Genomic DNA, 16,286 nt, shown 5'->3' with positions numbered 1-16,286 from the left:
CCCAATGAAGACAGAAAACACAAGATGGCAACAAATAGAAATAATGGGTCTAACAAAGATTTCCAACTTAAAGAGAGAAAGAGCAACCTTATTATACTGTCCTATTTCTTGGTTACCTTAAAATTTCCCTTTTTGTGACTTTTTTTATACTGTTTCTCTGGGTTTGGGCTGTTTTCCTGCTGTTTGTTTTCGTTTCACTGATGTGTTAGAGAACATAGTCAAGTTAGTTTATCCTATTAGATATAGTTTCACTTTTTTTCTCTAAGTCTTTGATGTCATTTTTCCAAAATGTTGTGCAGTTGTAAATGACACAAATGCCATTTGTTGTGTATCTATTTCTATTACTCAATATATCCAGTCAATAGTCAACTACTATTTTCAGGATTACATATCTCTGCATTATTATCTAATTTAGTTTCCTGAAGTTTTTAAATGATTCTTCGCTATGTTATTCAACGTGGGGCTGCCAACATGGACAATCAGGGAACAACGAACACAAGCAGACCCCGGCATAACTCCTAATTATCCTAAAGGAGACGTGGAGTGACCACTGTTCTAAAAATAATGCAGCCATCTGAGACAGGTTTAACCTTTCAAAGCATAAGCAGAGGAAATGAAAATAAGGCACTCTACCTCTGGAGGCAGAACATCAATGCAATTATTTTGGCATAGATATACTAGAACTGTGGATTTCCAGCAATAGTTACAACATTGCGAGTAAAAGTCATGGCTTACAAGGCCCTGTTTTTGTATGCTCTAAATGTATCTGTCTTCACAAATTAAACTCTCATTTCTTCATGAGCAATTAATAATGTTACTGTAAAAAGCTTTTAGTACTTCAAGTAAAATTCAATCTCATCTCTGTTAGCATTTTAATGATTAATACTGTTTCAGCATTTGCACAATGTAAAGATTTAAATGGTCAATAAAACTATACTAAATTCAAACATTTTCCCTTTGCCATAATATTTACCTTAATAGGTCCAAGATGGGAAGATCCTTTAATTGTTGCCAGTATGATTTGAGACTCTTCTAATTGAGCTAACAATGCATCTATTGATGAAATTATTAGGCTAGAGTAAGTCTCCGTCTGATGAAGAACTAAATGCAAAGGAGTCGTGTTCCAAAGCTCAATAACCTTGTTGAGCATTTTTTCAAGAGCAGCTTCATTAGTTGCTGCTGTCGATATTTTGTTTATTTCTTTTTCATATTGAAACATCTAAAATAGAAAAACTATTTTTAAGCATCCAGTGGAGCAAATCACCCCTGATACATTTAAAATAAAAGATTTAAATGATCATGTCTAGTGTACACCAGGAGTATCGATGATCTGCTTCCAGTTAGGTTTATGTCCTAATGAGAGACTTCATTGGCCAACTTTCATGACATAAACATTTTCAGTTTTTATTCACTTATTTGTACTCATAGTAAATATACTCATGCTCAGTGAAAACTTCTAAAAACAGTATCTATTTCTGGGTTCCAATAAGAGTAAACAGTAGTTACCAGGGCCTTTAGCATATATAAATGAAATATATGGCGTCACTTCCTTCAGTTTTCTTTCTCTGCACTAATGCCACTTGCTCAATTCCTTTGTGACACGCTTTTACTTTTTGTTTTAAAGATTTATATATTTACAGATGCAGAACTGGGGTACAGGCCAGAGGGGCAGGGGCAGTAAGAAGATTCACCAGAGAAAGAGTGGGGAGCAGAACAGGCAGATAAATGAAGTACACTGCTGAGGGGAGCAGCGGGAGAGACCGGGGATGTCTGCTGTACCATGTGGGTCAGCTCCCTGACCGGGGATTGAACTCATGTGGCAGTGACTGCAGTAGCTTCACAGTGCCGTGATTTAACCCACTGTGCCACCAGGGAAGGCCCTTTACTTTCTAAAATAATTCTTGGGACACAATAATCTGAAATAATGTAACTTTAATGGACCCAGGTTTCTACAGCTTGACTTTATTTGCCCAACATCCTTGAAAGTAAAGGTTTACAGAATACATTAGTGGAATACATCTAGATCTTTTTGTCATGTGGACTGACTATCAATTTCCATAAGCAAAGATAGTTTCTCATTCAAAATTTTGGAATTAACTATCTTGGCTGACTGTTCTTTTTCCCTAAAAGAAGTACCACTGTTCTGTATGTCATCTACATAGGGTTAAAGAGTGTTACCTAATCCCTATGTTTTGGTAATGTAGTTCAGTGAGGATAATAAACAAATACAACTTCATCAGCTCTCTTATTTAATGGAATCAGTTGACTGCTTATGACTTTGGGAAGGGAGTCGAGCTCTTGACATACATTATCCAGTCAAAGGCAAAAAAAGCCATCAACTTTTTGGGTTGAAGAACTTTGTGCCTAATGCTGACATTCTGACATTGCTAAAAAAGAGATACAGAAATTGATTAACATCCAAAGAAAATTTTCAACCAAGTGAATCTAGCCTTGTCAAACCTCTGTGGCCAAAGTGTGGGACCTGACTTCAAGTCCACTGAAAACTATCAAGTGGTTGCCTTCTTATCCCTTCTGACTATTTATATTAAACTCAAGGAGGAGAAGGCTGCATTTGACTCCTGGCTACAGTATTTCAGAAGCAAAATATGTTCCTTTTTATTCAAATGTTAAATTATCTTAATTCAGATCCTCCAAAAGGTGCACAGGCCTTCCTTTTTAAACTATCCATGTTAGCAGTCAAAGGACCATTTGCTGGAACCCTTTGAGGTTTCACAGGCCAGCAACTCTGTGTAAGTCACTAGCTGATCCTCTCTATACCACTTCACCTTTGCTTTTATTGTTCACTGCTGCACTCAATCTGCCAAAATTTACACTTTACCTGATTTGCCTGGGAAGGATCCACTCATTCAAAGCTTTGTAAATTATTGGAATGCTGGTTTTATAATGCAGGTTTGAATAAACTTAGTTGTTTGGCATCAGCCTGTATGTTCTGAAACTGTGCAGATTTTTTGCTAAATTCACTCTTAGTTCACAGCTCAGTTAGAAGCTCTAGTAATAATCCAATAATAATAATAATAATCTGGTAAATATGCAGGATAGAGGGGTGATTCAGATGGAATGAGGAGTGGAAGAACAGATTTTCATAATTTTTAACCTCTGGGGAAAAAAATACAGTCACCACTAGCTGAGATGGGAAGAGAGGAAAAAGTAGCATTTGGGAAATGGAGAATAAGAACATATTTTTGGACATGTTAAATTTGAGATATTTTAGACAGGTGAGTTTAGGAGATAGGTTGAGATAGGTAGGTGATATTAAGTAATCTATTCAAATTCTTTCTAAATTGAAATTATTCCTGCTTCTTTACTACAGTGACCATTTAGGAGAAAGTTACAGAAATTAGATACTGGATTTTATTACTACACTAGTCACTGTCAACTGTGAAGCATGAAACTTCATCTAGTTATGAGAATAGGGGAAAAAAACATAAAAATAATGGAACATTTTTATAACAAAACCCATATAGCAAATCAAAGAGTTGCTAATTTTCAAGTTTTGAGTGAGGTTATCCAAACATGCTTTTGATATATTTTTATTTAGTATAAAATGGAATATAGTAGTTTTGAGTTTTCTATTCCTATAAATGTACTCTCTATCATAAGGAGCACTGTTTAATGATAAAATATGAATCCACCTGATTCATTTTGTTACGTAAGAAAGCCAGGATTATTGTTTTCGAGTTACTTAAATATAAGGGCATAATGAATAGCTCCCCCACAGCCCCAATAAGACATAACTTTTTCTCACCTACCATCTAGTCCTGCTTTCCTAGACCATAAACTTCTTTTTCCCAACTCCATTCCCTGAAGATTTACTTGCCTACTTAAAATTGGCCTTTATTTTTGGCGATTTCTTTCAAATGATTTCTATTTACCTTGAGGGTTACAAGTTTCTCCACTGTGCAGTTTTTATCAAGAGAAACTGAATTTCCAATAATCTCCTGGAGAGCCTCCCAATGCCGAGGCCTGAGACAGGGGTTTCCCAGAGCGATGAAAATAGGCAGCTCTTGTTTAAAATCCATCACTGACTGCTTAAGATGTTCTACCATGTCATTTTTTGGTAAACCTATAAATAACAATGTTTTTAACCCAGAAAACAAATTTGTGATTTAATGTAATAACAATTTATTGGTTATTAGTCTACATTAAAATAATGAATTTCATTAATCTTGCCTTACAGTAAGAGTCAACTGTGGATTAAAATACAAAGAAATAATTGTCAGAATAGTGATAAAAACCCAAGACCTGCAGACCCGAGTTATCTTTTAAAATGCAAAAAGAGGATTAGCTAAACACACAGCGTTTTCCAAATTTTGCTGCCAAGATAGGTACACATATATACAGCCAAAAGATGCTTGCAGATTTCAGGCTTTTAAGCTCTGCTCAGAGCTTAAAAGAACATCAAGGGGAAAATATGTCAGTATAATTTCATAAGTTAACAATGAAATACAGAAATACCGGTAAAAGTTTACTCCAGACCAACCTTGGTCTGTTCTCTGTCCCTGAAAAACCACTGAGGCAGCAGACACAAGGCCTATGCAGCTGAATGCTTGACCCTTGTCATCTCTGTTCCCAACTTAGAGACGGAGAGGAGCCCAGGTGAGGGTTAGGAGGACTGAAGCTGTATTCTTGAATATCCAATGTGTTCAGGTAGGCCCTATCTTATAAAGCCATGTTGACTAACCAAAATGTTTTTTTTTTTGTAATACTATGTTTATTTTTACATCATTTTGTGCCTTTTCCCATCTCAGTTGTCATCCCCGTGGGCTTCCCACCACCAATCACCCATGTGCCATCACCATAGTCCAGTGCACTCCCACCCCCCTTTACAAAAATGTTTTTAAGACCTGCCTGGCTAAGTAAAAAGAATAAGAGAATAATGTTGAGTTTTGCATTTTACAATCCGGCAAACAATAGGCCTTAATCTAGGAAATCTGGGGGAAAAGAAGGTGTAGTCTACTGATTACACTATATCTTATTCACTGAAACAGATATAAAGCAAGACATTGAGAATGCACAAAATGACTGTCAAAGCAGTGAGACTATAAGAGATGTGTTTCAAATTTTTCTCTTTTCTAAACTCTGTGATACAGCTATATCTCTTGTATAATTTAAAAACAAGTGAAATAATTTTTTTCTGGAAAAGAGATAGTATCTTGAAGAATAATTGAGAATTAAAGGAGTTTAAAAAGCGAAAATGTTCTCTTTGGAAGTAAAACTTTCCTTTTGGAAAGGAGATGATATCAAAGAATGACCAATGATTACACAGAAGCAGCACTGGCAAAATTGCAAATCAGATGAGAATTTGATGAAAAGTCTGCAAGTCAGGTCTCATCATCAAAACATCTCTGGATTCTCTGGCTCAAAGAAGGTCCAGAATCATAAGGGACCCATTTTTAAGTGACACAAAATTATTAATTACTATTTAAAATTTCATTAATGGTCAGCAACAGGGAGGAGCTGAAGAAAAATCACCAAGAACCACTATCTTGCTGGCTCAGAGGCAACTTAAAAATACACTTTTACCTTTTTCTAGTACAAAGATTTTCTGCATCCATTTTGAAGCACTTCTCTGTACTGAGGTTGTGTCAATACTGAAAAGAGTACTGCTCCTCCATTTGCAAAAGACTTCTCCCCATTCCTCGTGTGCATTCCATAGTATTGTCCTTAAGGTTAAATCATATTCAATGTCGGAGATCTCCGAAATCACAATCTGTGTAATCTCTTCCATATTAAGAGAATGTATCTGAGACTGGCAATCGATAAAGCAATCATGAAAGCCTGAACAGGTTTTAGCTTTGTTAGCTAAACTTGCAGTTTCCTGTGAGAGAATCTGGATCATTTCCTTTGCTTCTGACACTCGAGTATGGGTGCACAACAGAACGGGATCTCTTACCTAAAAAATAGTAGCAAGACATTCTAAGAGATCACCATGCTCAGAATTTAAACATACTTTATTGATAGCATTTCAGTACTCACTCTAAACTGACACCATGATTTGCCTTCATAATGTGAAAAGATGGTCCTTGACTTATGCTGTTTATTGGGATTAACTTACTTAATTAATATTTTTATTAGAATAGATACTGTTCTGTTCTAATTTATTGTTCATCTTCTCTGTTTCAGGCCCTGTGGTAAGTAACACAATGCCGTACTAATTAAATCCATACAATCTTGAAAGTTGGTTAATATCTATCACAACTTTTCAAGGAAGTTCTGACATTATATATCATTCATAAAATGCTAAATTGAAGTTCTAGAGTTTGGTCTTCCTGCAGCCTAACCCCGAAGCCCATTTCCTTATTATGACCCACGTGAATTTTGTAATACTCAGATGTTGTAGAGCTTATTAGAGGTTTACAATTGCCCATGAAATTGTGGATATTTGCAATATCCTCTAGATAGAAAGGAAAGTAAAAATTGCCTCAATTTGTCCCCTACTAAACTACACTGAGTCAGTCTGTGGATTCCAGTTTAAGAATACTTGAATTAAATTATTTACTAAGGATTTCACAGAAAACAAAAACCTATATGCATAAGACTTACATGAGGCTAAGATCAAACTGATTTTTAAAGAAAAACAAAAACTTACTTTGGCCTTTAAATTACTAACATCAACCCTCAGACCACTGACATATGTTTCCAAATTGTCTCTGAATTTAGCAAGAGCGGCCTCTTTTTTTGCTTCACTTAACTTCAGAGCAATTTTCAGTTGACCAAACTTGTGAAGAAGAATCTTAAATAAGGCTGTTTGCTCTTCAGAAATATGTATCTGGAAATGCTTTACAACAGAATGCAATTCAGTAAGTGATAAGCAGTCTTTTTCTAACTTAGATATTTTTGAGGAAATCACACCCAAAAATGTAAAATGTTCCACAAATTCTTCTATTTCAATAGGGTCCCATTCCAGCTTCTTCAATGATGTGTCTACAACCTGAAATCATTAACACATCAGTTATAATTTTATAAGTATGTTCACTATTTTAAAGGTCTACTGTTTTAATATTACTCACCAACTTAGCTAATTATAATTTCAGGAAAAAACAAAGATATCATCTAGACATTATTGTAAATATTGTTTTAAGTATGGGTGCATTAACATGATAAAATCCTTTCTACTGTTAACAGGAATTTGAATGTAGATAAAATAAATACTAAGACATGAGAAAGTACTGTTATGAATAATTTTGTTTCTAAGAAATGGAAGTATTAACAATAGTAATGTTGTGACTGAACTGTGAACACTACATAAAAATTGCAACATTTAAAAGCATTTATTTGCTAGATACTTTATAAACATTTCACTTTGTCCTCATAACATGTTTGTTAATTAAGTGTTATTTTCTCTAATTTACACACAGAGTTTTAGAGGGATTAATTAGTCTAAAAAACATTCAGAGTTAGTATTATTATTCAAAGCTAAACCTGATTCCAAATCCCACTTGCATCAGTTACTATATGTATAAAATCTACATTTTTTATAAGTATATGTGTCATATGAAATTTTGAATTGCTTATCTATACTCAAATTATAACTTATTCTATTTTTTCTCATGTTTCACTGGTTTTTAATGAAGACTCATGAATAACTTTACAACCGGTCAGTTCAGTTTTCATTATCTCAGACTTGAATTAATTCCTTGTTTCTAATTTTTTAATTCCTTGTTATTTTATTATAAAACAGATGCCTATGTAAACATTGTAATGCAAAAAAGTTCATAACATAGAAAATATCTATTATTCCATTACCCGAAAAGAACTATTAACCATTCAGAAATTTACTGCAGTCTGAGTGTGCGCATACATATACATATACATACATTTGCATATACACTTTAATCACAGGTTTTATAAGAACAGGTTTTAAAATCAGAAAGACTTGTATTTGAGCCCCAGCATCAGTATTTACTAAGTTTGTGAACCAAGGCAGGCAGCTGCTATTTCATTAAAATGGGTGCCCTTGTACGTAATGCTGACAAGAAAATTGTATGATACAGGTTTCTGAGGGTTCCTGCCACACATAAGTGCAATGAAAACAGAAGCCTGAATGGGAACACCTAGCAACCTTCCATATAATAAACACATTTAATTCTTTCTTAAAACACTTTAGTATTAAACAATTCAACATTCCTTACTGCTCAAAACATTCTTGCTTTCATCTTAATCTCTGGTCGACCCTTCCCAGGATACTTTGTTGGGTCCTCCTTCCTCTGGCAATTCCCTAAATGGTAATAATTCTCAGATGTCTGTGGTAGGTCCCTTTTTATTCCCGCCGTACACATAAACAGGGCATTTTTATTCACTCCACCTTTATATTAATCATTTAAATATTTATTTCCAAGTTAGACTCTCATGACTTCCAGACATGTCTATCTGGGTATCTAAACTTGAACATTACACAGTTTTACAAACACTAAATTCCTGTTGCTTAACCCAAAACCTAAAAACATCCTGAATTACTACCTCTTTTTCTTTATAGTCAGACACTAAATCCTAGTGACCCCACCTCCTAAATGCATCGCAAATCCACACACTTGTCAGGGTCCATATTGTTATTGCCCTAGTTCAAGCTTTCATCACCTCGCACCTGGGTTACAGAAACGGTTTCCTCCTGTCTAGTCCCAATTTAGTCAGCTCTCTTTACTGCAGCACCCAGGCCCTTACAAAACTGCCAATTACTTTCAGATCTTACATCCAAACCTATATCCGTTTTGAGTTGATTTTAGTGTATGGTGTGCAAAGTGGTCTAATTTATTCTTTCGCAATACCATTTATTAAAAGAGATTTTCCTAGTTCCGTGTATATATTTTTGTTGTAAATTAGCTGTCTGTATATTTTTTAGTTTATTTCTGGTTTCTAAATTTCATTCCATGGCCTGTGCATGGGTTTTCATTCCAGTGCTATGCAATGGTCATGTTTTAATTATTATGACCTTATAACATAGTTTGAAGTCTGGAAGTAAAACACCACCCTTTTTCCCTTCTTTTGTCAGAATGGAATGCTGCTCAGCAACCAAAATAGATAAATTTATGCCATTTGTGGCAACATGGATGGAGCTGGAGGGATTATGCAACATGAAATAAACCTGGAAGAGAAAGATAAATTCTGGGTGGTACCCCTTATAGATACAATGTAGAAAAACCAAACAAAGAGCCACACCACATAAAACCTTTAAAACCAATTCTTGAAAACTGACCAGAGAGCTGTGGCTTTCAAAGAGGGGAGGAGAGAGAAGGACAAAAAGGGACCACCGTGAAGGACTCTGGCACCGGACTATGAGTGCTTCAGTGGTAGGCGTGCTGTGGTGACTCTACAGAAGGGGAAATCTTAAGCTGCCAAACCACTACAGGGACGTGGAACACTGGTACTTAAATGACAATGAAGAAACAGGAAAAAAGAAAAGGCTCTACAAATTGCTTCATGCCATTTCCCTGTTTGCAACCTGACAATGGTTCCCCCCAGGCAAAAGAGGTGGTAAGTGACATGGGGTGCAATTTCAGACACAGTGGTCAGACAGCTTTGTTTGGGCAAGTTACATTTCATTATGACCCAAACTCATGCAACACATATTAGAACTGTTGGAGGATAATAATCATAAAGTACGTTTTCTGAGTATATATTTTCAAATTTTTATCTACTATAAAATTATTACCTATTATCCACTAACCGTAATAATCATGACATAGGAATTTTTAAAGTACTTACTTTCAGCAGATTTGCATTCCTTTTTGTAATTATAGATTGCAAGAGGCTATGGCTCCGGCATATGGTATTATCGACATATGGTAAGCATTCTGACTGATAATCAAGACTTAGGACTTTGAAAATGCCAATGCGTTTCTCAATGACCATATCAACGACATATATTAGATAGTTCCTGAATACATTTAGTATAGTTTTAAATTGTGCTGAAGTCAGTTCTTCCATAAATGATATTTTTGTCATCATGAGTTTGGCCTTCTCTACCACGGTACAGTATTTTAAAAACCTGTGGCTATAAACAGTAACTAGGCCCATTGAATCACCAATAATAGTCAGCAGACTCACAATCTATAAAGAAAAATGTTCAAAAGTTAGATTTTTTAGAGTACAAAATGTATATAGTCAAATATGTGGGTATTTAAAATAGTTTTATGTGGAGTATTTTTCATTGAGAACCACTACAACTGACTTCCTCTATATTGATATTTACATGAAGACTTACTAAGCTATCAACTTTATAATTATATTATTTTGAGCCATGTGTTAGATAGACTGTTTTTTGTTCCTTTGCTTTCACCCTGTTTTAGGGTAGATGATCTATGCAAAGCCCTAAAAAAAAAAAGTTCTATACTCTATGTGGCTTTACCAATTCCCAAGACATACTTACCTTTGAATGGGATAGAATAATGAACCATTGTAAAAGAATAAAAATTAAAAAAAAAACAAAACTAGATTCTCTACTGAATTTGAATAAAAAAGACACAGTTAAGTGGTGATGGGGATGACTGGAGCCACATCAAGCCAACCTCTGGGCAAGGACCATAAAAGAAAAAGCTCATTTTCATGAGATAAGTAGGAAAAACACAGAAGCGAACAGATAAATGATATTGAAAAAGGCACATAGGAGATAATCTGGGCATCATTTTCTGATTGCCATAAATTATGATACTATAATTTTTCAATAACTTCCATTCACCTAGGAATATCAGTGGGTTTCTGCTCCGAATGCTTCCTAAGATGAACTGCTTATAACTTACTTTATTTTGATAAGAAGAATCCATTTCAAAAAGTTTCTGACAGTCTGGCCATCTGGACTTATGTTCTAGCTCACCGTCTGTCTTATTAATTAAAGTTAAAGCCGAAGTAGTAAAGATAGACAGGCGGGGATCTTGGTGAAGAGGAATAATTGAGGCTAAAATTAAAATTCAGAAGTTAACATTTTCAGGAGTTCCAATAAAAACAACACCTTAAAATAGAGCTACAGAAAACCAAGACTGGTTCATTGTGAGAGCTACTTAACATTCTATACTGATAAACAGAATTTAAAGGCAGGTACAACTAATTGAATTTAACATGAAAAAAGAATCACTCCTAGATACTTGGGTGGTGGTGGAGGAAGGCATGATTAAAATAGAAACTAGAATAAGGACTAAGTAAACAAATATCAAAAATGCATCTGTTTTGTGAAGAACACTGTACCATTGTAAGTATAAAAAGATGAGAAGACCCAACCTCTACTGTCTAGTTTTTTCAAAGGAAAAAAACTTTACATATAATTCAAAATCATCTTGAGAGGAATCACATATGTAAATGAAATCTATAAATATCCCATAAGAAAACATAGGAAAGAGTTTTTGGATACAAAATAAAGGTATAATTCATAAAAGATAAAAAGTGGTAAGCTATACTTTATCAAAACTAGAAAGTTTAGCTTTGTAAAAAGAACGAAAAGATACGGCACAAATTGAGGAAAAAATATTTGTGAATTTTGTATCTGATAAAAGACTTGTATCTAAAGCACAAACGCATTGAAACTAAGCAAATACTCCAATTTTAAAAAAGGAGCAACAAGCCCTCCCTGGTGGCGCAGCGGGTTAAAGCACAGCACTAAGAAGCTTAAGCCACTTCCGCATGAGTTCGATCCCCGCCTGCCCCGGAGGTGACCACATGGCGCGGCAGACCTCTCCTGACCCACCCACTGCTCCCCTCAGCAGTGTACTTCGTTGACCTGCCTGTTCTGCTCCCCACTCTGTCTCTGGTGAATCTTCTCACCCTCTGTATCTCTGGCCTGTACCCCAGTTCTGTATGAATAAATGAATAAATCTTAAAAAAAAAAAAATGAGCAACAAACATCTCCTGTGTCACTCCCTGCTCTCTAAAATAAAATTTAGGCCCTCCCTGGTGGCGCAGCGGGTTACAGTGCTCCACTGCAAGAGAGCCGCAGGTGACCACATGGCATCTCAGACCTCTCCTATCCCACCCGCTGCTCCCCTCAGCAGTGTAATTCATTCATCTGCCTGTTCTGCTCCCCACTCTGTCTCTGGTGAATCCTCTTACCCACCCGGCACCTCTGGCCTGTACCCAGTTCTGTATGCATAAATAAATCTTTTTTAAAAAAATAAAATAAAATAAAAGATAAAGATAAAACAAGAACAACAAAAAATAAGCAGATCTAAAGAGATATTTGGCCAAATGAGACATACATTAATACAGGCATATAACAGGCATATGAAAAGAAGAACAAGATCACTAGTCTTTAGTGAAATGCAAGTTAAAACCACAAAGAAATTATTACCACACATCTATTAGATTGGCTAAATATATTTTTAACCCAACAATGGCAAGTGCTAATAAAGATTCATAACAAACCAGTGGAAGCCTTATACATTGTTGGTAGGAATGCAAAATGATAAATCTCTGCAATTCTTAAAAAATTAAACATACCTACCATATGCTCAGCAATCCCACCTCTGGATATTTTATCCAAGACAAAAGAAAACTTATGTTTATCAAAAAACTGTATGGACTGTTTGTAGCGATTTTATTTACAATTGACTCAAGATGCAAACAACCCCAATAGGAATAGTTAAAACAGTGGTATGTCCGCGTAACATAACTTCACCAGTAAAAACAAGAACACTCTGTTCTTCATGCTATAAGCAGATGAATTTTACTTATTTGATTCCATTGAGGCAACGTGTGTTTACAGGACCCATAAAACTGGACAGTGTAGTGGTAGGAACAATATCTTGTCACACTATTACATAAAAGATAGTGGCTATTTGTTGAAGAACTTATAAAACTCTGTCACATTACTGAAACAATTCAAGTCTTGGGTTATTTCTCCAAATATTATGTCCTATATGACTATGTGTCAAATTTATACGTCCTCAAGTAATGACAAATTCACATTGATTGGTCCCAAGAGTACAAATAATATAACAAAATGTCCAACAAACTCTTTTGTAAATGCCTAAATTTAAGAAAACATGTCCAAAGAAGACAATGTATACAAATAAGCTTTTAAAATACTTACTTATACATTTTTCAATATCTGCCACCATATTTTGAATTTTACTCGAAAACTCCAATCTGTTAGGAGCTATAAAGAGATTTGTAGGGAATTCTGATAACCTAAAGAGACAATAAAAGCATAGTTCAGAAGAAAGTAATAACTAAAATAGAACACAATTACTTATAATATCAAAAATGTCTAAATACTTACTGATCGCATACGATTTTATCAACTTCGGTCACAATATTTATGTCTATTAGAATCCATTGAAAGAAAGAGAGAATAAAAAGATGGTAAGTCAACACATTTCAGGTTTTCTAAACAACTTAAAAGTAAACTGGTAAGGTCATTTGAAAGACAGTACTGAAAAACAATATACCCTACCCCTAGGTTCTAATTAAGGAGGACTAACATGGAATCCAAATGGCCACGTTTTTAAGCAAGTATCTCAGGAGCTATTCACCCTAATGATGGGAGTCCTTAAGGTCCTCCTTAGTTCAAAGTAGTATTTGGAGATTAAAAGTGTGATTACAAGCCCTCCCTGGTGGCGCAGCAGGTTAAAGCACAGCACAAAGAAGCTAAAGCCACTTCCGCATGAGTTCGATTCCCGCCTGCCCTGGAGGAGATCCACATGGCGCGGCAGACCTCTCCTGACCCGCCCGCTGCTCCCTTCAGCAGTGTACTTCGTCGATCTGCCTGTTCTGCTCCCCACTCTGTCTCTGGTGAATCCTCTCACCCTCTGCACCTCTGGCCTGTACCCCATTCGTACGAATAAATAAATCTTTAAAAAAAAAAGTGTGATTACTTGCAAGTACCACAAAGGAACTATACATTTATGCTTACTTTGAGCATTCTTACTTTAATATTTATAAATTATAACTTATAAAGTGAAAAATTGCCTTCATGTTATTTTTCTAGCTATTAGAATACTTCCCTTCATTTTTTTTTTTTTTTTAAAGATTTATTTATTTATCTGTGCATACAGAGCTGGGGTACAGGTCAGAGGCTCAGGGGCGGTGAGAGGCTTCACCAGAGACAGAGTGGGGAGCAGAACAGGCAGATCGACGAAGTACACTGCTGAGGGGAGCAGTGGGCGGGTCAGGAGAGGTCTGGCTCGCCATGTGGTCTCCTCCCGGGCAGGCGGCAGGCGGGGATCGAACTCATACGGAAGTGGCTTCAGATTCTCAGTGCTGTGCTTTAACCCGCTGCACCACCAGGGAGGGCCACTTCCCTTCATTTTTAATAGTCTTGTCTTACCTGAAACTAGGTCTCTAAGATTGTAACTACATGTTTTGGGCTTCTTCATTTCTGGGGACAGTTCTCCACTAAGGGTTTTTGTGGTAGAGTTGGCTTCACTTTCTGATATTTCATTTTCACTTGTCACAGAATTTTCAGATTGCATGTCAGATTCATTAAAGTCTTCTTTAGAATTTTCTGAGGAATCACTTTCAGTGGGAATTCTCAAGTGTAGATTGACTTTAAATATCGCTGCACACATTTTTTTCTTATCCACTTTATCACTGATGAAAATCTAATTTAACATATATATTAGAATGTTGGTAACAATATATAACTAAAAGACCATTTACTATAACACAACGCTAAGTTTTAAATGATAAATAGCAACTTTATTAGAAATGAATAACATCCTATCACCATGCAGGTGCATGTTCAAAAAATACACAGAGACCAAAATTGAGGACTCAAAAGTAAACACACACATATATGGGCAGTTAATCTATGACAAAGGAGACAAAAACATATACTGGAGCAATGAGAGGCTCTTCAATACAAGTGTGGGAAAACTGGGCAGCAGCATGAAAAAGAATGAAACTAGACATCTCTCACACCATGCACAAGAATCAATTCAAAATGGATCAAAGGGGCCATCCCTCGTGGTGCAAAGGTTTAAAAGCACGGCACTAGAAAGCTATCTGCAGCCACTGCAGTAGGAGTTCAATCCTCATCCAGGGAGGTGACTCACATAGCATGGCAGACCTCTCCTGACCTGCCCACTGCTCCCCTCAGTCAGTCTGCCTGTTCTGCTCCCTACTTTGTCTCTAGTGAATCCTCTCACCTGCTGTACTTCTGGCCTGTACTCCAGTTCTTGTATGTATGTATAAATAAATAAATAAGCCTTGGAAGCAAACCCTAAAACTATAATAAAGTACATAGAAAAAAACAGTTCTTGACATAGCATACCTTACCGAATGGGAGAAAATATTTGCACACCACACAAAGGGCTGATATCAAAGACATGTAAAGAACTTGTAAAACTCTACAAAGACAAATAACCTTATCAAAAGCAGCAAAAGACCTAAACAAACACTTCTCCAAAATGTTCACAATCACTTATTATTAGAGTAATACAAATCATGACTGCAATGAAATGCCATTTCAAACATGTGAGCATGGTCCATATGAAAAAGCAGAAACAACAAATGCTGGCAAGCTTGTGGAGAAAAGGGAATTCTCCTACATTGCTGGTGGGAAAGCAAACTGGCCCAGCCCTTATGGAGAGCTGTATGGAGGTGTTCCAAAACATTAAAATTGGATCTTCCATTTGACCCAGTAATTCCACTCTTAGGTATTCTATCCCCCAAATTCAAAAACATTAATTCAAAAGGAAACTCACACCCATGTTTTTGCAATGCTATTTACTATAGATGAATTATGGAACAAACTAAGTGCCCCAGAAATGAGGACTGGATCAAGAAGATAATGGAATATTACTCAGCAATCAAAAAAAACCTCATACCACTTGTGCCATGAACTTGAAGAGATAATGCTAAGTAAAATAAGTCAGAAGAAGAAAGATAATAACAGATGGGGTCACTAATATGTAGACTATAAAGTAACTAAACTAAGAGTTAGATACAGACATACTTAAAAACTAACCGTGGTCCTCCCTATTGGCACAGAGAGTTAAAACACAGCACTGCAAGTGAGCTGCAGCCACTTCAGTGTGAGTTCAATCTCCAGCCCTGGAGGTGACCCACATGGTGCAGCAGACCTCTCCTGACCTGCCCGCTGCTCCCCTCAGCAGTGTATTTTGTCACTCTGCCTATTCTACTCCCCACTCTGTCTCCAGTGAATCCTCTCACCATCCCTGCACCTCTGGCCTGTACCCCAGTTCTGTATGCATAAATAAATATTTTTTGAAAAATCAACCCTTGACACCTGACTACGAAACTGAAGCACAGGGAGCATGTGTGTGTGGGAGGATTAGAACAAAGAGGGAAGGAAGCAAGTGGCCTCTGGTGGTGGGTTG

General features: G+C 36.2%; 1 protein-coding gene across 1 annotated transcript in view; it reads right to left on the bottom strand.

The window, feature by feature from the left end:
* DNAH14 (dynein, axonemal, heavy chain 14) overlaps window positions 1-16,286 on the bottom strand; it is a 127,515-nt gene that overhangs the window by 93,842 nt on the left and 17,387 nt on the right. Inside the window, exons 13-21 of the mRNA XM_004692941.1 lie at window positions 14,273-14,546; window positions 13,226-13,268; window positions 13,037-13,134; window positions 10,758-10,912; window positions 9,724-10,068; window positions 6,611-6,952; window positions 5,545-5,914; window positions 3,894-4,084; window positions 974-1,219 (exon numbers count right to left, since the gene is read on the bottom strand). Of these exons, the coding sequence (XP_004692998.1) occupies window positions 974-1,219; window positions 3,894-4,084; window positions 5,545-5,914; window positions 6,611-6,952; window positions 9,724-10,068; window positions 10,758-10,912; window positions 13,037-13,134; window positions 13,226-13,268; window positions 14,273-14,546 (2,064 nt within the window). The remainder of the gene's footprint in view (window positions 1-973; window positions 1,220-3,893; window positions 4,085-5,544; window positions 5,915-6,610; window positions 6,953-9,723; window positions 10,069-10,757; window positions 10,913-13,036; window positions 13,135-13,225; window positions 13,269-14,272; window positions 14,547-16,286) is intronic.

The sequence above is a fragment of the Condylura cristata genome, unplaced genomic scaffold (genome assembly GCF_000260355.1).
Source record: "Condylura cristata isolate star-nosed mole 26May11 unplaced genomic scaffold, ConCri1.0 scaffold00035, whole genome shotgun sequence".
Classification (NCBI taxonomy): domain Eukaryota; kingdom Metazoa; phylum Chordata; class Mammalia; order Eulipotyphla; family Talpidae; genus Condylura; species Condylura cristata.
This window is presented reverse-complemented; position numbering and strand designations above follow the sequence as displayed.